At 49.2% G+C, this 22,264-nt stretch overlaps 1 protein-coding gene across 1 annotated transcript; it reads left to right on the top strand.

Moving 5' to 3' along the window:
• The first annotated feature begins 3 nt into the window (after positions 1-3).
• LOC125957242 (uncharacterized) lies at positions 4-741 on the top strand. Its single transcript, XM_049689803.1, has 2 exons — positions 4-308; positions 383-741. Exons 1-2 carry the CDS (start codon positions 15-17, stop codon positions 539-541), a joined length of 453 nt encoding a protein of 150 aa, XP_049545760.1. The 5' UTR covers positions 4-14; the 3' UTR covers positions 542-741.
• Positions 742-22,264: the final 21,523 nt, after the last annotated feature.

Genomic DNA, 22,264 nt, shown 5'->3' with positions numbered 1-22,264 from the left:
ATGCAGGTATAAAAATGATCCCGTCACTTTCACCGGTGTTCAGTTCGCCATCGATCGCGAGCATAAGAAGTGCACCTACGAGGAGCGAAATAATGGTTCACCACCAATATCCAGCGTACCGAGTCGCTTGGTTTACATCGATACTTGCGCTCCTGTTGGCGGCCTGTTCTGCTCAACCGCCGCAAGCACTTAACTATCCGAATGTGCAATCCTTCGGTGCGTTTGCTGGTACAATCTGCTATTCTAACTCCCTGACGTTAAAGTCCATTGTTCCGGTGACGACACGATCCTTCACCTTCTCTCCAGGGGTAAGTTGGTTTTTTCTTTGCTAGCCATAAAAGATAGTGTTGATGATGTCCACTAAAAATCTATCTGTTATCAGACCGCCCTTACGTACGTCGTCTGCTACAACAACGTTGCATTGCATCCCTTCGAAGCCACGCTAGTGGGCGGTGGAATAGGTACAACAATGCAGACCTCCATCGCATTGACATCGTACACGGGAAAGCTCATCGTGAATTGTGATGCGTACTGCACCTAAGTTGCTTTGAAAATGTGTTGAAAATCGAAAGAAAGAACGAGCTGTGCCAGTCAAATCATGACGTGGAATCCAGTAGTAGCCCCGTGGTTAAGGGAAAAGAATCAATGATAACTGAACTCGTATATCCCTTATAAGATGATTAGGAAATAAGCATCACACTTGGTTAAGATATTCTAAATAAAGCAGTTGTTAATGAAGAAATGTACCCTGGATGAAACATGGTTTTCGCCATCGAATCACATCAGCTCGCGATATCAACTCACCAGAAGGACCAGCCATGCCGATGTACCAATGGTGGCATTTCGGTTTTCGAGATATAAAAAGGATCCCGTCACTTTCACCGGTATTCAGTACGGCATCGCTCGCTGGCTTCAGTAGTGCAGACGGACCGCGAAATGGTTCGCCACCGATACCGAACCCTTTGGCAAGCAACGATATTTGCGTTCCTGTTGGTGTCCTGTCCTTCCCAACCTCCACAAGTTCTTGATTATCCGAATTTGCAAACATTTGGTGCGTTTTTTGGTGATCTTTGCTACTCCAACTCCGTGTCGGTAAAGTCGATCGTTCGGGTGACTACACGCTCGTTCACTTTTTCTCCAAGGGTAGGTTGGTCCGGATTTTTCCATTGGTGAATTTCATTCAATATATGTATCGGTTACAGGCTATCGTGCAGTACGTCGTCTGCTACAACAACGTGCCATTGCATCCTTTCGAGGTCATGCTGGTGGGTGGTGGAATCGGTTCATCGATGCAGGTCTCCATCGTGGTGACATCCTACAGGGGAAAGCTCATCGTAAATTGTGATGCATACTGTTCTTAAGTGTGGAGAAAATTGTTGCAAATGCGCCATGTGGAAGGTTAGCTGTATTACAGAATGATAAAAGGAGAGAGAAAAAGAGAGAGTATAACGTTCTAGAGAGAGAGAGAGAGAGTATAACGTTGGGAGAATTTATCGAAATGTGTCCTTTGCGAATAAAAATAGGATATATTACCAATGTCCAAGCGAGAGCAAGTTACTTGCTTCACGTTGCATCCCACAGAAACGTTTGACTAACGGAGTGACGTTTAAAACAGATAAAGGCGCGTACGAATGAATCGTCAATCGTGAAATTCAATCGAGTGGAGTCCGTTGTGTCTCTTGGAAGCAATACCTACTTAGTCGCAACGGAACGAAGCTCTCATTTTCAGCCATTACGACTACTCGTAGCAAGGCGATTTAACTGGGTTTAATTGACTGACAAGCCAATCCACCAAATGGCCCAGCAAAACCGGTATACGGTTTTCCAGATATAAAAACGATTCCATCACTTTCACTGGAATTCAGTTCGGTGGCGATCGTCGACCTAAGCAGTGCAGACGAGCAACGAGATGGTTCTCCAACGATATCCTCTATACCTAGTCCTTTTCCTGACACTGATACTTGCGCTTTTGTTGGCGGCCTGTTCTGCCCAACCTCCACAAGTTCTTGATAATCCGAATGTGCAAACATTCGGTGCGTTTTCTGGTGAACTTTGCTATTCTGATTCCGTGTCGGTAAAGTCGATCGTTCGGGTGACTACACGCTCGTTCACCTTCATACCAATGGTAAGATGCGCTGAGGGTTGCGTTAGCTGAAAACTGTCTCACCTAAGGTATTCCTGTTCCAGACGCCCTTGACATACATCGTTTGCTACAACAAAGTTCTATTGCATCCCTTCGAGGCCATGATAGTGGGCGGTGGAGTGGGTACAAAGCTGCCATCGAGCATCGTCGTGACATCGTACACGGGAAGGCTCATCGCAAACTGTGATGCGTACTGTGAAATAATTACATGAAAATTGTTAGAGATAAGAAGTTCGTAGAACATGGGTGAGATGAATGAAATAGTTGTTAATGAAGAAATGGGCCTTGTGCATAGTTGTGGAAAATGTACTTTTGCAGCATTCTATAAGACCACTATAGAGGACTTCCTGGAATTATTCATTGATTCAAATTTATAGGCTACTATTTTTTGATACTTTAAAAACGGTTGCTTTGAAGGTATTCAAAGGTATGAATAAAAGCGTAGGTAATTTTTTAAAAATATTCTTAATAAATAATCAGTCTTCCCATCTTTGAATGGGCGCACCAGGCTTAGCGAGCATAAGGGATTTGCTAGATTTCCCCAAGAAATAACCTTTTATGGGCCACAGTCTGTTTGTCAATTTTCAAGCAATAGACTGTTTAAATTATTTATCGTCTAGTTAAGCAGCAACCAGCACATGAAAGTAAGATCAACAATTAGGAAATAGGGCCCCTATTATTGGCAAAATACCGGCTGCATGCTCCCGTGTGCTAGGTATCGAAATGCACTTGTTGATTGCACCATTCCTATTACCGATTTGCCATCTAAAGCCGATCACAAATACACCCCACAAATCAGTATTCGATATTCGAGTGACTTTTGCACCGCTTCCCCCTATCGATTTTCTCCCCATACCCAATCGATACCGAATCCGATAGGATTGCCATTTGCCGAAGCGGCATAGAAAGCGTAACGCGCACGCCTCGGCATCCCCTTTGCGTTCGGCGACAAATTAGGGGATTCGCACGAACAGTAATAAAGCCGATTAGAGTTGGTTGCTTGATGCATCGGATGTTTGTTTGCTATAGTTTTGCACTACAGTGGCACAAGCCCATTGATCCCTTTTTGAGGACGAGACCCCTGGTGCCCTTTGCCAAAATCGCACTCGCTGGCTCGCTCGGTTGACATTGCGACGGTACCGGCACCCCTAGGTTGCCCTAGTTTCGGGGTGCGAACACGACAGGCCACGGCACAACAATGGCGATCAATTTGGCGAATGTTGATGGAAACCGGTGCACCCCAGTGCAATAAGCAGTGCAATCAACAGGTAGATGCAATTCGGTTCGAAATGTGATTCGATGCACTGCTCGCGAAGTACAGTAATGATCGCAAAAACGTCAACACAATAGAATGTTGGTGAAGAGCAAAATAGAATTATAGTTAGAGTTAGTTAGAGAACGAAATATAGTGTGAGCCTTGTTTGATTTGCTTTTAACCAATTTGAATGAAAAAGATGAGAAAATTTATTCTAGACTCTCTACTCTGAAGCGCAGACTATTTAGAATTGTCTGCAGTAAACGAAAATCAAGACGAAGCAATCCTATTCCGTTTACGAGTACCTTTAACCACCTTCCCTTTACCATTTACTAACAAACTCACTGCCTTCTTGGATATAAAACACATCTTCGATCGAAGACGTTCCCGAAAAAAAAAACAAGAAGTAAAAACCGGAAAGCGAAAGACATTCTCGAGAACAGTCAGTCTCGCACCGTAATGATCCCGTTTCCGTCTACCGGCGACCGCCTCACGCACAATCCCGCCGGCCAGGACCACGCGGACATTATTTATTTATTATTTATGCCTCCCCTTCCCCCCCAGCAACTGTCCATGTGGCCAACCGCCACCAAACCGCCCACGACGATTTTTTCGGGGGAGCTTCTTATTTATGTTCCGAATTCGATGACAGATAAGCGGCGCGGTTGAGGCGCGTATTTACTCCTACCACCGTCGATCGTGGCCAGAAGCGAAGCAGAAGGACGCTTTGATACCGGTACCGGAAAAGCCAGTCCCGTAGATAGAGTGAGAGAAAGAGAGACAGAGAGACAGAGAGAGAAAAAAGTAAGCAAAAAACGACAAACGGACTCATCGCGACGATATCCGCTGGCTAGGGGTGGCTCGCATCATCCCCTATGAGGGGTGGGGCCTAAGCGTACGGCCACAACCTACCACCGGTGGTGCCGCACGCCAGGAACCACACGCACACGAACCACCGTCACCGTCACCGTCGTTCACCTTTCCCTGAACCACTCTCACCGTTCCGCTCACTTACCTCGAGTCCTCGCGGGCGCGCGTTCAGGACAATTCGGAGTTGCCTCCGTTGCCTCGATCCCCGTTTTTTTTTTCTTTCATTCGTCCTCTGGCGCTCTGTCCCATCCCCGTTTTTTTTCGTGCTTCGCTTTATAATCCAGTACCCGTCCTCGTTCTCTTCCATTCCTCTTTGGTTCGCTCATCCTCGTCACAAACAGCCCTCGTTATAAGGCAAAAAAAAAGGATGTGGCCTTCCGCTGGTGGTGGTAGTGGTGGTGGTGGACCGGATGTGGTGAAAAACATCGACGGAGAAGCTTCATCTAGCGCAATACAGAGGTCGCTAGTGTACGACATTCGCAAGGACATGCGAGGATTTTCCAAAAAAAGAGGATACTTTGATCACAAAAATGTTGTCTGATATTTTTTTCAATCAATTCAATAATCATCAAAGTGAACAGTGATCATTGTCACCAGACCAGAAGGGAAAAGGCTAATTAATGAGGTGGAAGGCAGAAGAAGGGGCGAGTAAACAACACCCCAACACGTCGCCATCAAAACAACGGACAGCCTCCCTCTCTCAAGTGCCGCAGGGCCCGTGACGCCTCCACCTCCACATAAAAGATAAATTGCTTAATGAGAGTGTAATTGGGATTAACGCCGCCCCACCCAAAAACACCAGACACCAGACTTCCTTCCGGTGGTGGTGGTGGTGGCGCGACGATGGTTTTTGCGTTTTTGTCACTTCCGTCTCTAAACCGCGCTTCATTGGTTTCTCATTAATGCAGGATGCTGCTGGAAAGCGAACCATTTTCCACTTTTCTTCTTCTTCCACCTTTTGTTCTCCGTCCCATTAGTTAATGTGGTCTCTGAGTGGCACGAGACGGAAGGGAACGTGGAGAATGGCCGGAAAATGAGCTGGTTTATGTCTTCATTTTTCCGGTGGCCCACACCACCACGATTCCGTTTAACAGCTGGAAAAACGGAGCCGGTCCTCACTTTCCTATTGCCCTTTACGGTTTCATGTTGTGGAAAATATTGTGGTTTTTGGTGGAAAAAAACGAAATGGTAATTATGCTGTGACCTTTGACCGGATTTTCTCTCCAGGCGGCCACTTGATGGAGGATTAGCTTGAATGTTGTTGTGGAAATTAAGGTGTAGGAGCTTGATAGCAACCTTCACAGCGATGAAACTTTCATTCGCTGTCATTTGACGACTTGTGAAACTTTATTTTAGACTTACGGCCATGACACCAATTATGCTTATAGCAATTTTCTAACCAACCAGGATAAGAGCATCTTGGATCGGAAAGAAATATTCTTTAATTTTAACCTTGTTCTTCTAAAATAGCAATTTTATGTTAACTTGTTTTGTTACAGTTCTTAACAGAAAATTACTATCGTGGTCAGAACCGTTTAGAGAACATTCAGAAAGACTGGCAATCACTTTGCATTACATCATGCCCACTAGTTTAGTGCGTAAGAATTCCTTTGGAAAACTGTTTCAGCTTTGATATCAACGAATGAAACTCGACTTCAAATAGAAAAAAAGGTTCCGCCAAACTCTCCATATCCACCGTGATGCTATTTGCAATCCAACAGCAAATCCACAACACAACCAAACCAAACAGCAACCAATGTTGCAAAACAAGGGAAAACCCTTTGCGGTAATAGCACCCGTTCCCGGGCGTTCCCGTACCGAGCGTTACTTCCGGGTTCCACCAGGAACCCGGAAGCGACTGAAGCGAACCTCCTATAGGCGTCCGGGCTACCTGCTGCTAACACCATGCCGCCGTGATTGTATTGCCATAATTAATGACACACACAGAGAGGACACCCCTTCTCGGTGCATGTGCACTCTCGACGCGACGCTTTTGGCACGGCATTTGCACCGCCACTCGCCAAGTGCAGCCAAGAAGCCCTCCGCAGAACAACATTTTGCACCACCATGGAAAAGGCACCCCCTTGGTTGGAAAGGTTGAAGGGATATGGCTTTGTGATGCAAATTCGTCCGGGAGGTGGCGCCGGAATTGGGTGGCGGGATTTTGCATGCAAAAAACGGCTCCCTCAGGATCGACAGGATCCCGCAGAGTGTGGTGCATATGTTGTCTGTGGTGGGCTGGAGCAACTCATTCATTTAACAATTAACAACGAGGCCGCCCTTCGGTCGCGTGGTGGGAAAAAAAAGTTGTTGCGGTGGCCACCATCGCGCACCGCGATAGATGAAAGGAAGGAATTAATAAAAAAAATAGTTAAAAGCTATGAATTCAAATGGATGCCAATGGGTCGATTTTACTTGTTTACGATCCAGATTGTGCACATTCTATAGAGCCGCAGCCAGACATTGTGCGCCACAACTGCGCCAAACTACTTTGATATACTCATCAACACTAATGCACCTACCAATGGGATCTGCACGATGCACCAATGATGATCAATGGCCGGACCATCGCGTTCGTGGATGCCGCGAGCGCAACAGACGGCAGCTTGTGCAGCAGCAGCAGCAAGACAAATCGTGCGTTGAAGGCTGGTCGCGGCTAGCAGCCAGCAGCAGCCAGAAGGCAATGCCATTCCATTTGCCGACCGACCATCCATCCACCATAATTCATCCACACCGGACCACGACAGCTCGAGGCCAGATTCTGCATCGATTAGCGTGAGTCCGTGAGTGTGTACCGGGGCGAGACGAAATGTGCAGCCGAAACTCATCGGCCATTGGGTCTGCACATATCACCTGTAGGGCGGAGAACCAGCGCCAATATATCAATATCTGGCACTGGGCGCACTGGGCACACTGGTTATCCCGCGGCGGTAAGCCGGTCACTGCTGCTGTTGTTGCTGCTCCTGCTGCTCCACCATTTAGCAAACGATGAAAGATGTTTGGTGTTTTCTAACAGAACAGAGGTACAGAACGAACGGGGGAAAAAGAACCAAAACGGAAAACACTGCGAGGCATGCGTGCGCTCATCGGGATAATTTGATAAAAATTATAGCGGAGTAAAACCGACGGCCTGGGCCGGGTATTAATGTAATTGTAATGATTAGTCAGCGAGCCAGCGAGCCAGCCAGCGAGCGAGAACCAAAGACCCAAAAAAAAAAAAACACACATACACGCGTTGCATACACATATGCAGCCATCCGGTGCACTCCTTTTCTTCCCGAAATTGAATTTATCGTTTCAATTGCTTGTCCTTTTAGTTCTTAATGGGCTCGGCGAACGGTCGATTAGGGGTGGCTTTCACTCCTCTTTCCGTGTTTTTTTTTTCGGGGGACCATCCTCCATGTATAGCCACCGGGCACTAACGATACTGATGACGACGAAGAGCGAGCTTCAGAGAACCTCAGAATGTTCCAGCTGGCAGCAACAGCGAGAGACACACAAACATGCAGGACTCGTGCGCGATCGTTTGAGGATCGTTTTGTTTGTCCACTTTAGCTCCCATCTCGCGTTTGCGATGGTCATTCGGAAGAACGATCATGTGGAGTGAGTTAAGCTCAAATGAGGCTCACTGATGACCGGTAACTGATCCCGGATCGTGGTCCTTTTTGGCGGACAGAGGAAGGATTCACGCTCAGTGGTTCCCACCGTGGCCAGTGTCTTCTTTGCTGTGTGTTCCACATATTCCTGTCACTGGATGGATGTCGTCGAAACACGCAGACACTCGCAGCCCTCATCTCGTCGTTATGCTCCCGGTTCCGGTGGTGTGAGGACCTCTTCTGTTCGCTTTCACACGCCGCACAATAAGCTGCGGATGAGCGGACGGGATCCCGTGGTCCCGGGCTGGAACACAAAAGCGGGAACAATCGGCACACACACACATATGTTCGTGCATACAATACTTCTTGTGCCACAATATCTGTTGTGTGTGGCACCAGCACCACCACCACCGGCAGACCTCGAAGCTGCTGTCGTGCATTTGCATAAACTCGTTGATGATCCCGGTGGCCAACAGCAGCAGCAACAGCAGCAACAGCATCCAGAGCGACCAACAGAAAAAAAATGAAATAAAAACACGCCAACCAAATTACGCCGGGCCGAAGGGGGTACCAAAAAGGGTTAAACCGGATTCGCCGTTGCTGGCATCCCTTTCTGTCCTTTTGTCAGTGTCACACACACACACACACACACACACACACACACACACACACACATGCGAGCGCGCGGAGCTTCCTCGTCGCCCAGCACTTACCTTTTTGGCATTTCCATTTTTCGAATCATATTTTACTGATTCTCGATAGACCACACATACACACATACACACACACAGCCGTAGTGCTCTTCCGGATGTACCGCGGTGCCCCGGAGCCGGGAGCCGGATGTAAATAAATAATTATTTATGCAAAAAAGGCCCACGGCCTCCGGTACGGTGCGTGAGAATCCTAATTTAAATTCAAATTTTTCCCTTTGATTTGACATGCTGCTGTTGCTGTTGCTGCTGTTGCTGTTGCTGCCTAATCTTCGCCTCTTTCGCTCACCTCACCTTTCCGCTGCTCTCGGTGGTATCGGGCTACCGAGGGTCCAACGACAATTTATAACCCTTTCCCTACTCGACCGACCGACCGGCCGGCGGACCGGCTTCTGATGATAATCGCGGCGCGGCGCGATGCCAAGCGGTTCTCGGAGATCCACTCTGCCACTCTCGGTCCAGGTCAGTTCAGTCAGTGGAGGACAACGGAAGCCACATGAGCACAGCTAACCGACAGGCCCCGGGAATCGAGATGACGAGCGTTTGCATTGGATCCTGATACTTTTTGGGGAGTTGGAGCAGTGTCAACGTTGACCTTTTTTTCCAAAGTGCTTCTTCGTGTAGATCGTGATCCCGTAGGCTTGAGTGAAAGTGCTTTTGCTGAAGACGTGAGTGAGAAGGATCTAAAAGAAAAGTTGTGGAAGAAGAGTTGTGTAAACGGTTGTTGAGGTTCTAATTTAAAATGGAAGAAACCGTAACAGGAAGATATAATTAAATAGTGAACCCATCGCTGGTCGTCATCTGTTCTGCTTATTAAAATCGCATTAACTCATTTTCAATTTGATATATCCAGATCAAATTATCGACGAAAGGAACATATGAAAAGACTAGCGAAGTCCCAGGTGTATTAGTTGAGGTCCAGAAGGATTTTCTCTTCAGTAGCAGACAGCAGAAGGAGCAGCATCCCGACGGCAATTGCGTCGACAGCAACAAACTCATTCGATTGGAAAAAGAATCTAAAAACTCATGTTCCACACTCCTCCTGTTCCTCTGCAAATGTCATTTCGAAGATTCGTAGAACGCGCCCATCTCCTTCTCTTCTCCTCTCACTTCCAGTATTAGTTCCAGTTCCAATGAAAGCATCCGCTTTAATGGACGTCGATTCGCACCCCCGCGAAGTAGGTCAAGTTTACCGCTTTAATTATCATCCCCCAGACGTTAATTAACATAAAACATCGTCTGTCTGTGAGCGAAGAAACGAGGCGAGAGGCGTCTACGAGGCGCCCTGGCGCCGGGAAACTGGAGCAGAACGAACGAACAGACCGGAGGAAGTCATTAACCGCGCGACCGGCTAGTCAGTCGTCGGACGCACGGAACCGGGCGTTCTTCCGCCGGTACGGAAAGTGAAAATTATTTACGTGAAATCTTCAGTTAATTAGGGCAGCCGCCAGCGTTTGGTGGTCCGAGCGACGCGACGCGAAGCGATGGAGAAGCATCTCCGCGTTTGCAAAAGGACGCCAGGACGCGGGTACCTTTCTCCTATCCCGTCGGCCATTTCGTGCTGCGAGTGTTGTTGGTACGCGGATGGCGGCGTACGGTGAGGTCGTCCGATTTTCCGCCAACGCCAACACCCCTCGTTGGTCGCTGGAACGAACGTCGATTTTGAAGGAGAAAAACAACCAACACAATCGCAGCGCGTAAGCACACGCTTGCTACCCACACAGTGAACGCGGTGTTCCAGGGGTGGTGGAATGAGTTGGAAAATTGAAATCGAGGGGAAAATGCTACGGGGAAAATGTCGGTTTACTCTGTGTGTGTGTGCTTCTGGACACTGGTGTATGAATCCATCGTCTTCGTCGTTGCATTAGTGTTTGGTGGAAATGCGCGTTAATGCGGAAAACTGCACACCACAACAACAACAACTCCAAACAGTGTAGAGAACGAGAAGAAGAACGCTTCAACCCACCGCCTCCATCGTGGAAAACTCCCGGCGGCAATGTGTGTGTGTGTGCTTTCAAGCAGTGTGTAGCAGTGTGTGTGTTTGCGTTTTTTCCGGAAGATTCCCGTAACAATGTGAGTGTGCCGGACTGTCTCGTGCGCGCGCGCGTATGTGTGCGTCGCTGTGTGCGCCATCGTTATCTTTGCCGGAAAATCTTGACGGAGAAAAGCGCCCCGGAAAGGTGGAACGCGTTCTTGGCAGGGAACGTTCGCTTGGCGGCTTCGGCTTTGATAACGAGCAACGACGTAACGAGTGAACGACCGACGGACGGACTGGAATCCCCCTTCCCCACCACCACCACCGCTTTTCCGGCAAGGCTTTGCGGAAGAGAATGATTGCGAAGATGCGAAGGCGCAACGTTGCGCTGTGCTGGGGGAGGGCAGAGGAGTTACCGTCGAGGAAATTGCCATTTTCAGGATAACGAATGGATTCTCGCTGGATTTTCTTCGGTCTTCGATCCACGCCTCGGAGCGTTTTTGGTGGAGCCCCCTTTGGCGTAGGATTGGCGACGTGATTGGAACGTTGCGTTGTCGACGTAGACGAAACGTTGATTTTGTCTTTTCGAACGGAAAAATCGGAAAGGAGCTGCTGGCCGTTGATTGGGATAAGGAGGGCTTCGCACTCAGACTGTATTAACGAACGGTATTTTCTACTTTTCGGCCCAAAACTTGAGACAGTTTTCCAAGACATCCATCCTATTCCGTGTACAGTGTGTTGCATGGCTTGAGGGTTACCAATTGATGTTAGAGAAGAATTCGTGGAAATGATCCAGGAACTGATTTTTAGAGGAAATCCGTAAAAGCAGGATAGTTGCTTGAGAGAGGCTCAGTTGTAAGGATTGTCGCTCGTCTTGAAATGGTTTAAAATTGGCAGATTGAGATAACATATGGAATTTAAAAGATGTTTAGAACTATCAAAAGTCTATCAGAGACTATAAAGAATCGTTCTCCTCCGTATATTGCTCCAGGCATTAGATATAAACATATGAAATGAAATAGTAAGAACGATATAATGGAGTTTTTCGTAAAATCCACCTTAAATTAAACTAAAGGGAGCCATACACGCGCAATATTATTGGTCAATATTCTCAGTTACTTGAATTTATTTAACGTATTCAGGCTCTGTAACGTGCTTTCAAGTTCCTGAAAATATGCTGAATATATCAAAGTATCCTAGAATATTGACCAATAATATTGTGCGTGTGTAGCCGGCTTAAGATTAAAACATAAATTACCTCGACAAATGGCGAGAACTACAAATTACAAGGACAAATCGTCTTCCAAAACATACAACCCAATAGATAAACTTACAGATCACGTTCCATGTCAAAGTCCGTCCTTCCACTGCTCCAAAACTAGGCCAGTAGCCATTGTGGGCCGCAAATTAAAGTCTTCTGTCCCTTGCGAGCGAGCGCATCATCAAGTGTCGTGAGAATGGTGAGTAATCAATAAAGGGCTCCTGACACCATTTGCCAACACCATCTCCATCGTTTGGGTCAACTTTCATTAAACCGCGCCCATCTCCCGGACCGATTTGCCTAGCGATTGCCGGTGTCGGGACCTTGAAAGAAAGAAAGGAAAACAGGAAAGAAAATGAAGCGAAACCATCCAGCTTCCAGTGGCTCGTGCGGCTGGTGTGTCCACTAGGAGGAAGAGAAACGGAAGCAAGCAACTACTAGCAGCTGCTTAACTTTGCCTTTTGCCACCTTCCTCTCTGTCCCAGTCACTGCCACAGCATCCTCTGATGCTGATGGGCGCGCAAAGTTACGTCATCTCACAAATGATCCTCAAGACAAACGGTCGGCCAACATTCCGACTCGTGGCAGCCACCAACCAACACACCACCGTCACGGAGGAAAATGAAAATCGAAAGTATAAAAGTGGAAAATGAGTCCGGCGGACGCCCTTCGACCCGGCAACCCGCGCGACCGCTCCATGACTCCGCCTCTCCGTCAAGAAGTGAAAGCGACAGTGACCGTCGTCGTCGTCGTCGTCGTCGTCGCTTCTGCTGACGCTAACGCGGATCCTTGGCGGTCCTAGGTCAGGAAATTAATTGCTTTTTGTGTCGCGGGTGCATCATCATCATCATCGTGGTCGTCGTCGTTCCCGGGAGGCCAGCTGTTTGGAATGCCTTTCGGACCGACCTTCTAAGGATTCAACTGCTGCTGCTGCTGCTGCTGCTGCTGTTGCTGCTCCTCAGGACGCCTCGCGAAAGATTTGCTCTATTATTTAGGTCTTCTTCTGTTCGTTTTCCCATTTCCACGACAACCGCCAGTCCACGGCTCGACTCAACGTTCATTTTCCAACTCAATCTCATCTCCTTCCACACGGACCAGCGGTCAGCGACCGCGTGAAAAGGCACTTAAAACGAAGTGACTCCAAGTCACTCCGTCTCACTAGCGGCGTACTAGCCTGCCCGGGGACAGACTGGACACAGACACAAGAGCGGGCTTCTCTGGACTTCTTCTGGACTTCTGGACGAACCTTCATCGTCCGGACTGACAAGCGACGGACGAGAGAAGAATGGACGGCAAATGGTTGGAAATTGTTTTAATTTGTTTGTGCTCGGGCGTAAGAAGAAGTCAAGTGACATCGTTCTACCGCTGTCACCGTCGCAAAGTAACCAAAGGCTCCAGGCACTAGACACTTCCGCGTGGTGGCCTTACGGCGTCGAAAACGGACGTTCTTCTGGTCGCTCGCTCGCTCAGACGATCAGAATGACGACGACGACGACGAAGACGCTCCTGGTTGACGAACTGTTGTTGGCGCTGGATGCGGAGCAAATTGAAACTCACCAGCAGCGAAACCATTTATCCTTGCCATGTCTACGTCCCCTTGGTCATCGCACCTCCGCTACGGTTAATGGTGAAAAGTGAGGGAAAATTAAATTAGGGCACGAGCAGCGGCACCAGCAGTAGCACCAGCATCATCGTTGTTGGCGCTTCTGACGGAAGCTTGCGGAAGGTTGATGGCGTTCGTTAGCAAGCAGCCAACGGGCCACCACCAGCGGCCAGTTAGACCCGGGGTGACGTTAACTAACTAGGTTAAATAAATAACTAACTGGTGATGGTGGTGGTTTCAGTTGACCATGCGGCTACCCAGGGCACTGGATTAGATTTGGAGTTTGGAGAGCCCTTAACGTAAGGTTGGGCGTCTGAACTTGTGTTTTCGAAGTTACTACGCGACCTTGGGAGATGTTTGAGGGACTAACGATGTTGCTTGACTGATAGGAAGTGGCACATTGTAATGAAGCTGCCGTTTAGTTAGCTCTTCCTCTAGTGGTTACTCGAAATCTGGAATTGTTTGAAAATATTCAACACAACACCTTTAAAAAGTACTTCATTCTGAAACTTATCTCATTCTTATCTTACTTGATGGATCTCGAGGAAGGTTTGGTTTGGTTTTGGGATTCATCAACAACCGTTGCCATCGATAATCGCAAACTTGATTACATTTGCGAACGCCCCTACCCCGGAAAAGTACATCACTTCCAGCATCGAAACCTGGCCGGGGTCCGGGGTCTTCGGTGCTCCGGAATGAAGCGCCATTCAATCAGCGCCACCACCGAAGCCTCGCTGTTCCTCTCCACGGTGATATATCCCTTCTCTTCGGGGTGCTTGGCTTGGCGCAAAATCTTATTTCCATTTCGCTTCGCATTTTCCATCGCATCACGCATCCACCAACCTCGCCCAAGAACGAACTAACGAACACTCCCCGCGACCATCCAGGGAGGAAGCGAATCGTCGTCGTCGTCGTCGTCGTCGAAACACCTGCAAATTCAGCGAAAAACCGACGAATCACGTTCCGAAAACTCCCGTTCCGTTCCCGTTTCTTATAAATTATGATGACATCGTGCAATTTTCCGGTTTTCCACCGTGCCGCAAGCTTCTCTCTCTCTCTCCCTGTGCGCCGTGCCTGGGCGATTGGACGGATAGATCCTGCGAGCCTTGCCACGGATAGCCACGGAGCTCGAAGGTAGAATCATCTGCCTTCGAATATGGAAAATGAAGAGAAAAAAAAACTCGAAACGAAGTTGGGAAAACCCAACCTAATATGATGGCAATAGCATGACAAATGAAGCAAACGAGCACCACCACCACCGCCCTTCACGACCACCACCAACGACGTGTGCCACCATCAGGTCCTTGGACCCTGGAGATTCCGGTCTGGAGTGGATGCTTCCATTTCGTTTTTTTTATGCCTGTCACCAACACGCCCGTTCGTTCGCTTGCTCGGTGGATGAGAAGGTTGTAGGTGAGGGGAGCACTCCCTAGACCTCGTTTCCTGGGAGCTATACACAGGAGGAGGTATGCTGCAGAGTGCGCGAATCCGTTTCCTGATGTCATTACCAAGCGATGGCGCACTTCCGCGCATGCTACCGGTTAGCGACCGGTTCGACCTCGCCCTTTAACCAGCTCGCTACTAGTTCGCTCGAATATTACCGGAATCCTCCAGCTGTATGATTGTATCGAAGAATGGAAAAGCGGCTGTATGGTTGTATTCAAATTTTGGCGAACACGCTTTCATCACTCAACATGGCCAACACCGGGAGCAGAGCTTACTGTGGCTCGTCTCGATTGGATTTCGCGTTTGCAACAAAGTTCCAGGAGGCTCCGTGGGTTACTAGGGGGCACTTGGGCACATTTTTTCCCCCTTCTAGCGCTTCACCTCTGGGGATGAAGCCTTACAAAAGGCGCCAACTGTAGGCGGTGGCCGCACCGGTAGACCGACGCCCGGGGATGGTAAATTATTGTTGATAATGATGGCGATATTGTGCCGGAATCAAACCTCGTCCTCGTCCTCTTCCTCTTGGTCCTTTTCCTCCATTGCCTTGGTACGCTGAACACTCACACACAGAGCGCACGGGTGTTGAGGCTTCCCAAAAATTGGTGAGCAAAAGTTTTCCACGAAAATCGCAACGCCCAACGCGCGGCCGGTTGGTTGGCGGAAAAGACGATACGATGGTGGCGGCAGCGAGGATGAAAACACTTTTTTCTGCTCTCGAAACACATAACTCACCGTGTTGCCGACCACCGTTTGGGCTGTTGGGACCACGTCGTTGCCGCGTTGGCGTTCTTGCTTCTTCTTTTTTCCTGGGGCTCTGTTGCTTACTGTTTTGCCGTGCCGTGGGTTCGGTTGCTGCCTACCGTTTGCCTCAACGACCCCTATAAGTATAGCGTTTGGTAGCGCGGCAGGTTCTGCCGCAGGATAAAGTTAAAGTTATTACTACTGCTACTGCTACTGCTGCTGCTGCCTCCAAATGCTGCTGTTACTAACCAGATTCATCGCTTCAAACTAGCGCAAAAGAGCGCAAAGTTGTACCGTTTGCTCGCCGGCCGGTGCCGGTACCCGGGCACAATTTAACTACATCTTTGCTAACAAATAAGTGACTCCCGGATTCAATTTACTTCCAATTGCGCTTCCCGGGGGCGACTGCAGGCTAGCAGCAGGTTGGGCTTTCTTCGTGCCCGCGTTCGCGTTCGCGGTTTCAATTGCTCGAGTTCGCGTGGAACTTGGAAACTTTACTTGCAAATTTCTGGAAGCGAGCGAGGCTTGAAAAATCGTTTACATCTCACGTTCCTCGCGTGGCCAAGGACCTGTAAAAAGAGAAGAAAGCATTATTGGTTGGAGCAGCAGCAGCAGCAACCAACATTCTGTTCGTTTGGCGTCGTAGTCCATAACCTGATGAGCGATTCCTTCCCCAAGATAAAAAAAAAAACCTCCACAAAAACATTCCATGCAACAGGAGCGAGCATTAAACTCGATGCAACGTGCACCATAAACCGTCGTCGTTTCGGTATGTGATAAGACTCGCCGGGCCAATCATTTATGATCGTTTTTACGATCCTCTCACACGTTGCCCTGCTGCCGATGGAGAACCGAAAATAAGTTTCACTGGGCGCGCTCCTCTACGCAGTAATGCCGTTCCTTCTTCTCATCGCATATTCATCATCACGCAGGACAGCGGCGGCCATTCACGCGTACGCTCGTCTCCATAGTCTCGTCAGGAAGATGCACTCTCTGTGTAAAATTGGACGTGAAAATAAAACCCCAAATCGCAATCGCCGTGTGCTCATCGAAAACCGGTGGACGGGGCCGCGTCCGCTGACACGCAGGTGACATACTTCTTGTCTTCATTAGCGCACATTTATCACTCCACCAACCGGACTGCTGTCGCTTCCGGGCGCCAGCTGAAACCACGTGGCGGGAACTCCATTGCTCCGATGGCTCCAGGGTGCCGGAGACAACTGAACAGCGCACAGCGTCGCTGTAAATCTGCAAACCAGATGACATGACCGCAGGGAGCATATTAATCAGGCCTCTCGCCTCTCTCTCCCTGCACCTTCTAAAAATGTTTACTTCCAATCGCGGTCCTCCACTGCATGATGTTGCGACTGACACGTTTATGACCGATGCCACGATGGGAATGGATCGCCTAACACACACGCGCGCGCGCGTACGGTTCCCATTAAAGTTTGGACCGAATTGGACCAACAAGTTACAAAGAAGTCCACGAAGAAACCGACACGTTTATGGAGAGCACATTCCGGTGAGGCAATAGCTCCCTCCTTCTTATGCAGACCTCATTTTGCTGAAGGATCCGTGTAAACGGCGATAAAGCCGCTGCTTTTTAGCACCATCCTACGGGTACCAACTGACCGACCGACAAGGCAGCTGGCGAGTTTCGTTTCGCGATGGCCTTTTGCATTAATTTGAGGGCTGGGTGTTGCCGAGAAGCCCAGGCCCAGAGTGTACTAAACATAGTGATCTCGATCTAGAAATATGTGTTCGCCAACAAGTCGACAATGGTGTCGTCGTCGAAACGGGATGATTCCGCAATGATTTCTCGCTCGGGGTCACTTGCATGCAGCACTGGCACCTTGCATCTATGTAGAGGAACCTCTTTCAACTGCGGAGAATGTTCGCGATCTAACGCCGGATTCGGGGCGTTTCTTGGCACATCCACGACCTCTACGGGGCGGTTACAATTTTTGGAGCAATTTGCATTATTATGCTACCAGGAGTGTGCTCCAGATCACGCAGCCCTGCGACCGACCCCGGCATTAATCAAGTTTACTGCCGATGGCTGCTGGTTCGTTCGCCATCCTGCTTCGGTTTGTTTATCGAAACTCCCGGAGCAGGTATGGTAATTTAATTACCGGTGACATATTTCAATTACCGACACCATTTATTAAAAGCCATATTTTGTGCGTCGACGGCGACGGCGACGGCGACGGCGGTGCATCGGGATATCGCGGCGCCTGCATCGGGAATTGCTCGATCGATCAGACGGCAGATCCTAGCAGGCGGGCGTGTCGCAACCGAGCAACGGGAGGTTTTTTTGGGGCCGCGAAGGAATGCTAATTTGCTGCTCGCTGCTCAACTGCGCCTGCTGCTGCTGTTGCTGTTGCTTGGACGTGGGAATGCAATTTGGGATCCCCTGGACGTCGCATGGAGTACTGGTGCACTCGAATCGAGATGCCGCGATAATTAATTAACAATTTGCCACCGAATGACTTCGCTTCCCCACTCCCTCCACGGTATCCCGGAGGTGGAACAAGTGATGTTCGCGATGGAATTACCGAACGCTGAAGACGATGCGTCGTCCATCTGTCCCCCCATCCCAGTTCGGTCGTTCGGTGATAAATGGGAGACAGGTTGTGTTGGCCACCACCGGTTCGATCCGATCGATTATTGCATTTTTAATATGAATGCCGTAGTTTTGCCTTCTTCCTTTTCTTTTTGCGCGTTTTTCGATTTGCTGCATTCCGGGTACGGGAAGCGGAAAATTTAGGAATTGCAGCGAGGTGCCGCCACCCGTTGCAAGGTGCAACATCCGGACGGTGTTTCGGTGACATTCGAATTATGTCTTCAAGCTGTTGGTGAACGCGCCATAACTTACCCCCGAGGACACGTCTGGCGGAGTTTGATGGTGTCGACGTACACACCTTGTTTGGATTGTGGTAATTTGCGACAGGAATTGCTTGTTACCGTCCGGAAACAAGCGATGACGGATACACATTAACAGTATGCGCACACATGTCTATGGGTACTGCGATGGCACTACATAAATGCGCAATAGTATTGGCCAATATTCCAGGATACTTTGATTTACTTAGTGTGTGCGGTCATAAGCCATATATTTTCAAGCTGGTAAAATTATAAATAAGTCAAAGCAACCTTCTTTATTGGACAATAATATTAATCTTTGTGAGCAACCAAATTGGTCAGTAATATTAGACAACCTGGCGCTTTGCTTGACGATCGTTAGAACGTCCTGCTATTGATTGCGGATTTCGAATCTCTTTCCACTTGCTATGATTAAATTGCTTTTCCGCCAAATAAAACCTCCCGAAAAACGAAGATGCTCCAAACTCCCAACAGCATTAGCGTAGAGCAATGTGCAGCAAGGAAAAAAAAACAGAAATCCAATGCTTGGACGATGACCAAGAGTTGACCCTTCTTTATGCCGTCCCCAAAAGTTTATCAATCTTTGCCATCGAAACCAATCAGAGGAAAACTTCCATCCAACGATTCCACCGTAAAACCCGTTGGCCATCATCATTCAGCATTCTCATATCGTTTCGCGATGCAAACCAACCGAAACACGACCCTCAAGGAGTGAAGTTTTTGGCGCGCGCGCCGTCCTCTTCCTACCAACGTCCAAATCCGGGTTGGATCGCACGGACCGGATTGTGTTTTGCTTCGGTTCTTCGGTTCGAGAAATCCCAACCGCGCGATCCGTAGCAACGGCTCAAAGTGCGCTCCGGGACCATCTTCGTTACGGTTGAGTGCCTTTCGCTCCGCTTGCAAAATGGCCGAGCAGGCAGGCAGACAGGCTAGCTGGCATGTGGCCGTGCCGTGCGCGCCCGGGAGGATTTGGATTTGGTTTTCTGTTGCGCTCCGAACCGGCGACACTTCTATTGCTTCCTGCTACTACTGCTACTACTGCAATGTCTTCTTCCACGTTCCACTTGGTCGATCAGTCCGCCGGGGCTCGGTTTTCCTTCGTTTTCTCCGTTTCCTTCTTCACTCCTTCACCTTTGCTTCCTCTCTCTTCGGAACGTTCTTATTCGCGGTTGCGCGGAGGCAAAAAGCAATTTCATAATGTATGAAAAATAAATCCATTATTGCTGTGCATGTATTTTATGTACTTTCAACCTCCTCTTCTCTCGCCACCACCCGTGAGCACCATCCGGAGGTGGTAGCGATGACGCCGGTGCCGGTGCCGGTGCCTGTACCACGAGAAGAAATCCCCAAAGGGCGGCGGCCGCGGCGGCGACTCGAGCTTTCCATCGAAGGCCCTTCGGCTACGCAGTTTTCCACGGATCGTTGAAGCGCGTCGAGCGTCTTGGGATTCTCGGGGTGGCCGCCGCACCAGTGCGGGCCACCAATCTGCTCGCAGGCAGATAATATGCTGAGCTCATCGAAGCCCCCCCCCCGTCCCCCCGTCCCCTTCGCTGCGCCACACAAAGACACCGCAAACAAATGGCCAACCAGTGGTGGTGGCGGCGGTATGCAGTGTGGCGAGTGATGGTCGACGATCCTCTTGTGTGTGTGTGTCGCATCCTCGGCATGAACAGAAGCTGCTGGCAGCTAGTAGCATATCCCCGGGAGAAAGTCCATACACAGCCGTCGTTTGGGGGGCGCGCGCACCGGAGAAGATTGCTTTTTTATACCCTGCCTCACACACACACACACACAGTGTGGCGAAGGCAACACACAGAGTTTATGTTTCATCTTGAATGCCGACCCACCGACTACCATATCCCGTGCGGCAAGTGCGCAAAGTAATATCTCTCAAAGGACCGGCAGCAGCTGGAACTGGATGGTGACTTCGATGATACGGAGGCCTTTTTGGGGAAGGCGCGGGAAAAGGACAATGTGGTGGCCCGGAATCGCGGACTGGCTGCGGAAACCGTAACCTTACGAGACCTTCCTTCATTCGGTACACACCGGGCCTAGTGAAGGTTTTTCACGGTCCTTAGGGCAACGAAAGAAAATGAATTCTCGTGAGGTAAGCTTCGCCTTAAACAGTTTTCCTTTTTTTCCTGCGTGCGCAGTACGTGTATTGGTGGCTTTTCGCTACTAAATTGTTATTAGTACATCCCTTTTTATATCTGGTTAGTTGAGAGGATCTCTAATTTTAAAATTCAAATTAACGATCTCAAACGTTCAACTCCTTCCTGCCTTAGTGTAGACAAGAGGGATGTCTCTCTATCCGCACAATAACCAATAACAATAACCATGTCCTGGATGTAAATTGCGCTTAGTAGCACCTACCAAGCGTGTGTGTGTGCGAGTGCTTTAGATTGTTTGTTCCAGGGAACCAAAACAATACTCCACACGACGCCCCTAGCGCCATCTTATTACCGCAATACATCCAGCAGGACATAAAGAGGATTTATGTGCATATGAAATTTAATCATAAATTCTCGTTTGCTCGTGCGCTCACTCGCGACCTCACTCCGAGATGAGACCCGGTAGTCCGTCGCGGCTGCGTTGGAATCGACAATCGCTGCCCACCACCCCCTACCGTGGAGGCTCGTGAGCTCCTACTCCTCGAATTCCGTTTCGATGGCATAAATCCACCGCATAAGAGATATTTATTATTGAGGGTAAATGTGTATTTATTCTCCCAGGATCTCCAGCCCCGAACAACAGGCAGCTGCAGGCCGCCTATCGAGAATCCTAGGCAACCTCCATTTTTGGGCTCCTTCGATACCAACTCGAGCTCTTGGTACTCCCAAGAGAGCTCCTGCGGTCCGGCGACCACAGAGTAGCGGGCACATCCCACATCCAAGATTGCCATTGCGATGACGACGAACGGCCGCCGCCGCCACCGAATAGCCGCCAAAAAACTGCTGCTCGCCATATAGCGCCACGCGTCCACCGCTGGCCGGCGTTTGTGTCCTGGTCTGTGTGGCCGCCAGAAAAGCTTTTAAGATGATTTAGGAAAGTAATTTCAGTGCAATAAGGCATTACCGGTGAGATGGAACGGTTTTCATGGGGGAGAGGGGAAACGAAGGAGGACGTCGGTTTTCCCTCCCCAAAAAAAAAATGATGAGATGCTCTCTGTGACGACGATGAGTACGACCAAGGGAGAGAGGAGGGGCAACCACCACGCGAGACCACGAGGATAAACAGGGATACTTATGTTGTTTCGCGAGTTGTGCCACGAACGGACGAAAGTTCGCGCTCGCGACCTCGCGATGTCTCTGGAATCCATCTTTCATTTTTTTTTGGGAGGAGGGAAGCGGATTTTTTGAGGAAAACCAGATGCCGGCAGAAACGAAACGTGAGAAAAAAATGTTGCACAACAAACGTCTGCGCTGGCCGCAGAAATGTACGCGAAATGCTTTGCGGGCTTTACTCTCCTCCTCCTTCTCCTCCTCCTTCTCCTCCTCCATCTCCTGTGCCGAATTGGATGATGGCGGAACCACTCGAGACTTGCCAACAAGAGGCAAGTCCTACCCGGGGAGGATAGCAGGTTGGGAGGCTGGGAGGCTGGTGCCCGTTTGTTTGCGGCTCGGTATTGCAATGAATTTTAAATTTATTCACCAGAATCCCATTAACGACGACTGCCACTGCCACACCAATGGTGGCGACAAACCTGGAACGACGATCCTTCTCCTCGCACTCCGCTTGATCATCACGATGATGATGATGATGATGATGATGCTTTTGGTGC

Source organism: Anopheles darlingi, chromosome 3, assembly GCF_943734745.1.
Source record: "Anopheles darlingi chromosome 3, idAnoDarlMG_H_01, whole genome shotgun sequence".
Classification (NCBI taxonomy): domain Eukaryota; kingdom Metazoa; phylum Arthropoda; class Insecta; order Diptera; family Culicidae; genus Anopheles; species Anopheles darlingi.
This window is presented reverse-complemented; position numbering and strand designations above follow the sequence as displayed.

What these genes read in the sequence shown, in the direction of transcription:
- LOC125957242 (XM_049689803.1), top strand. Translation starts at nt 15, where the DNA reads ATGATCCCGTCACTTTCACCGGTGTTCAGTTCGCCATCGATCGCGAGC. An exon ending in CCTTCACCTTCTCTCCAGGG is followed by an intron (nt 309 to 382) that starts GTAAGTTGGTTT and finishes ATCTGTTATCAG; the next exon opens with ACCGCCCTTACGTACGTCGT.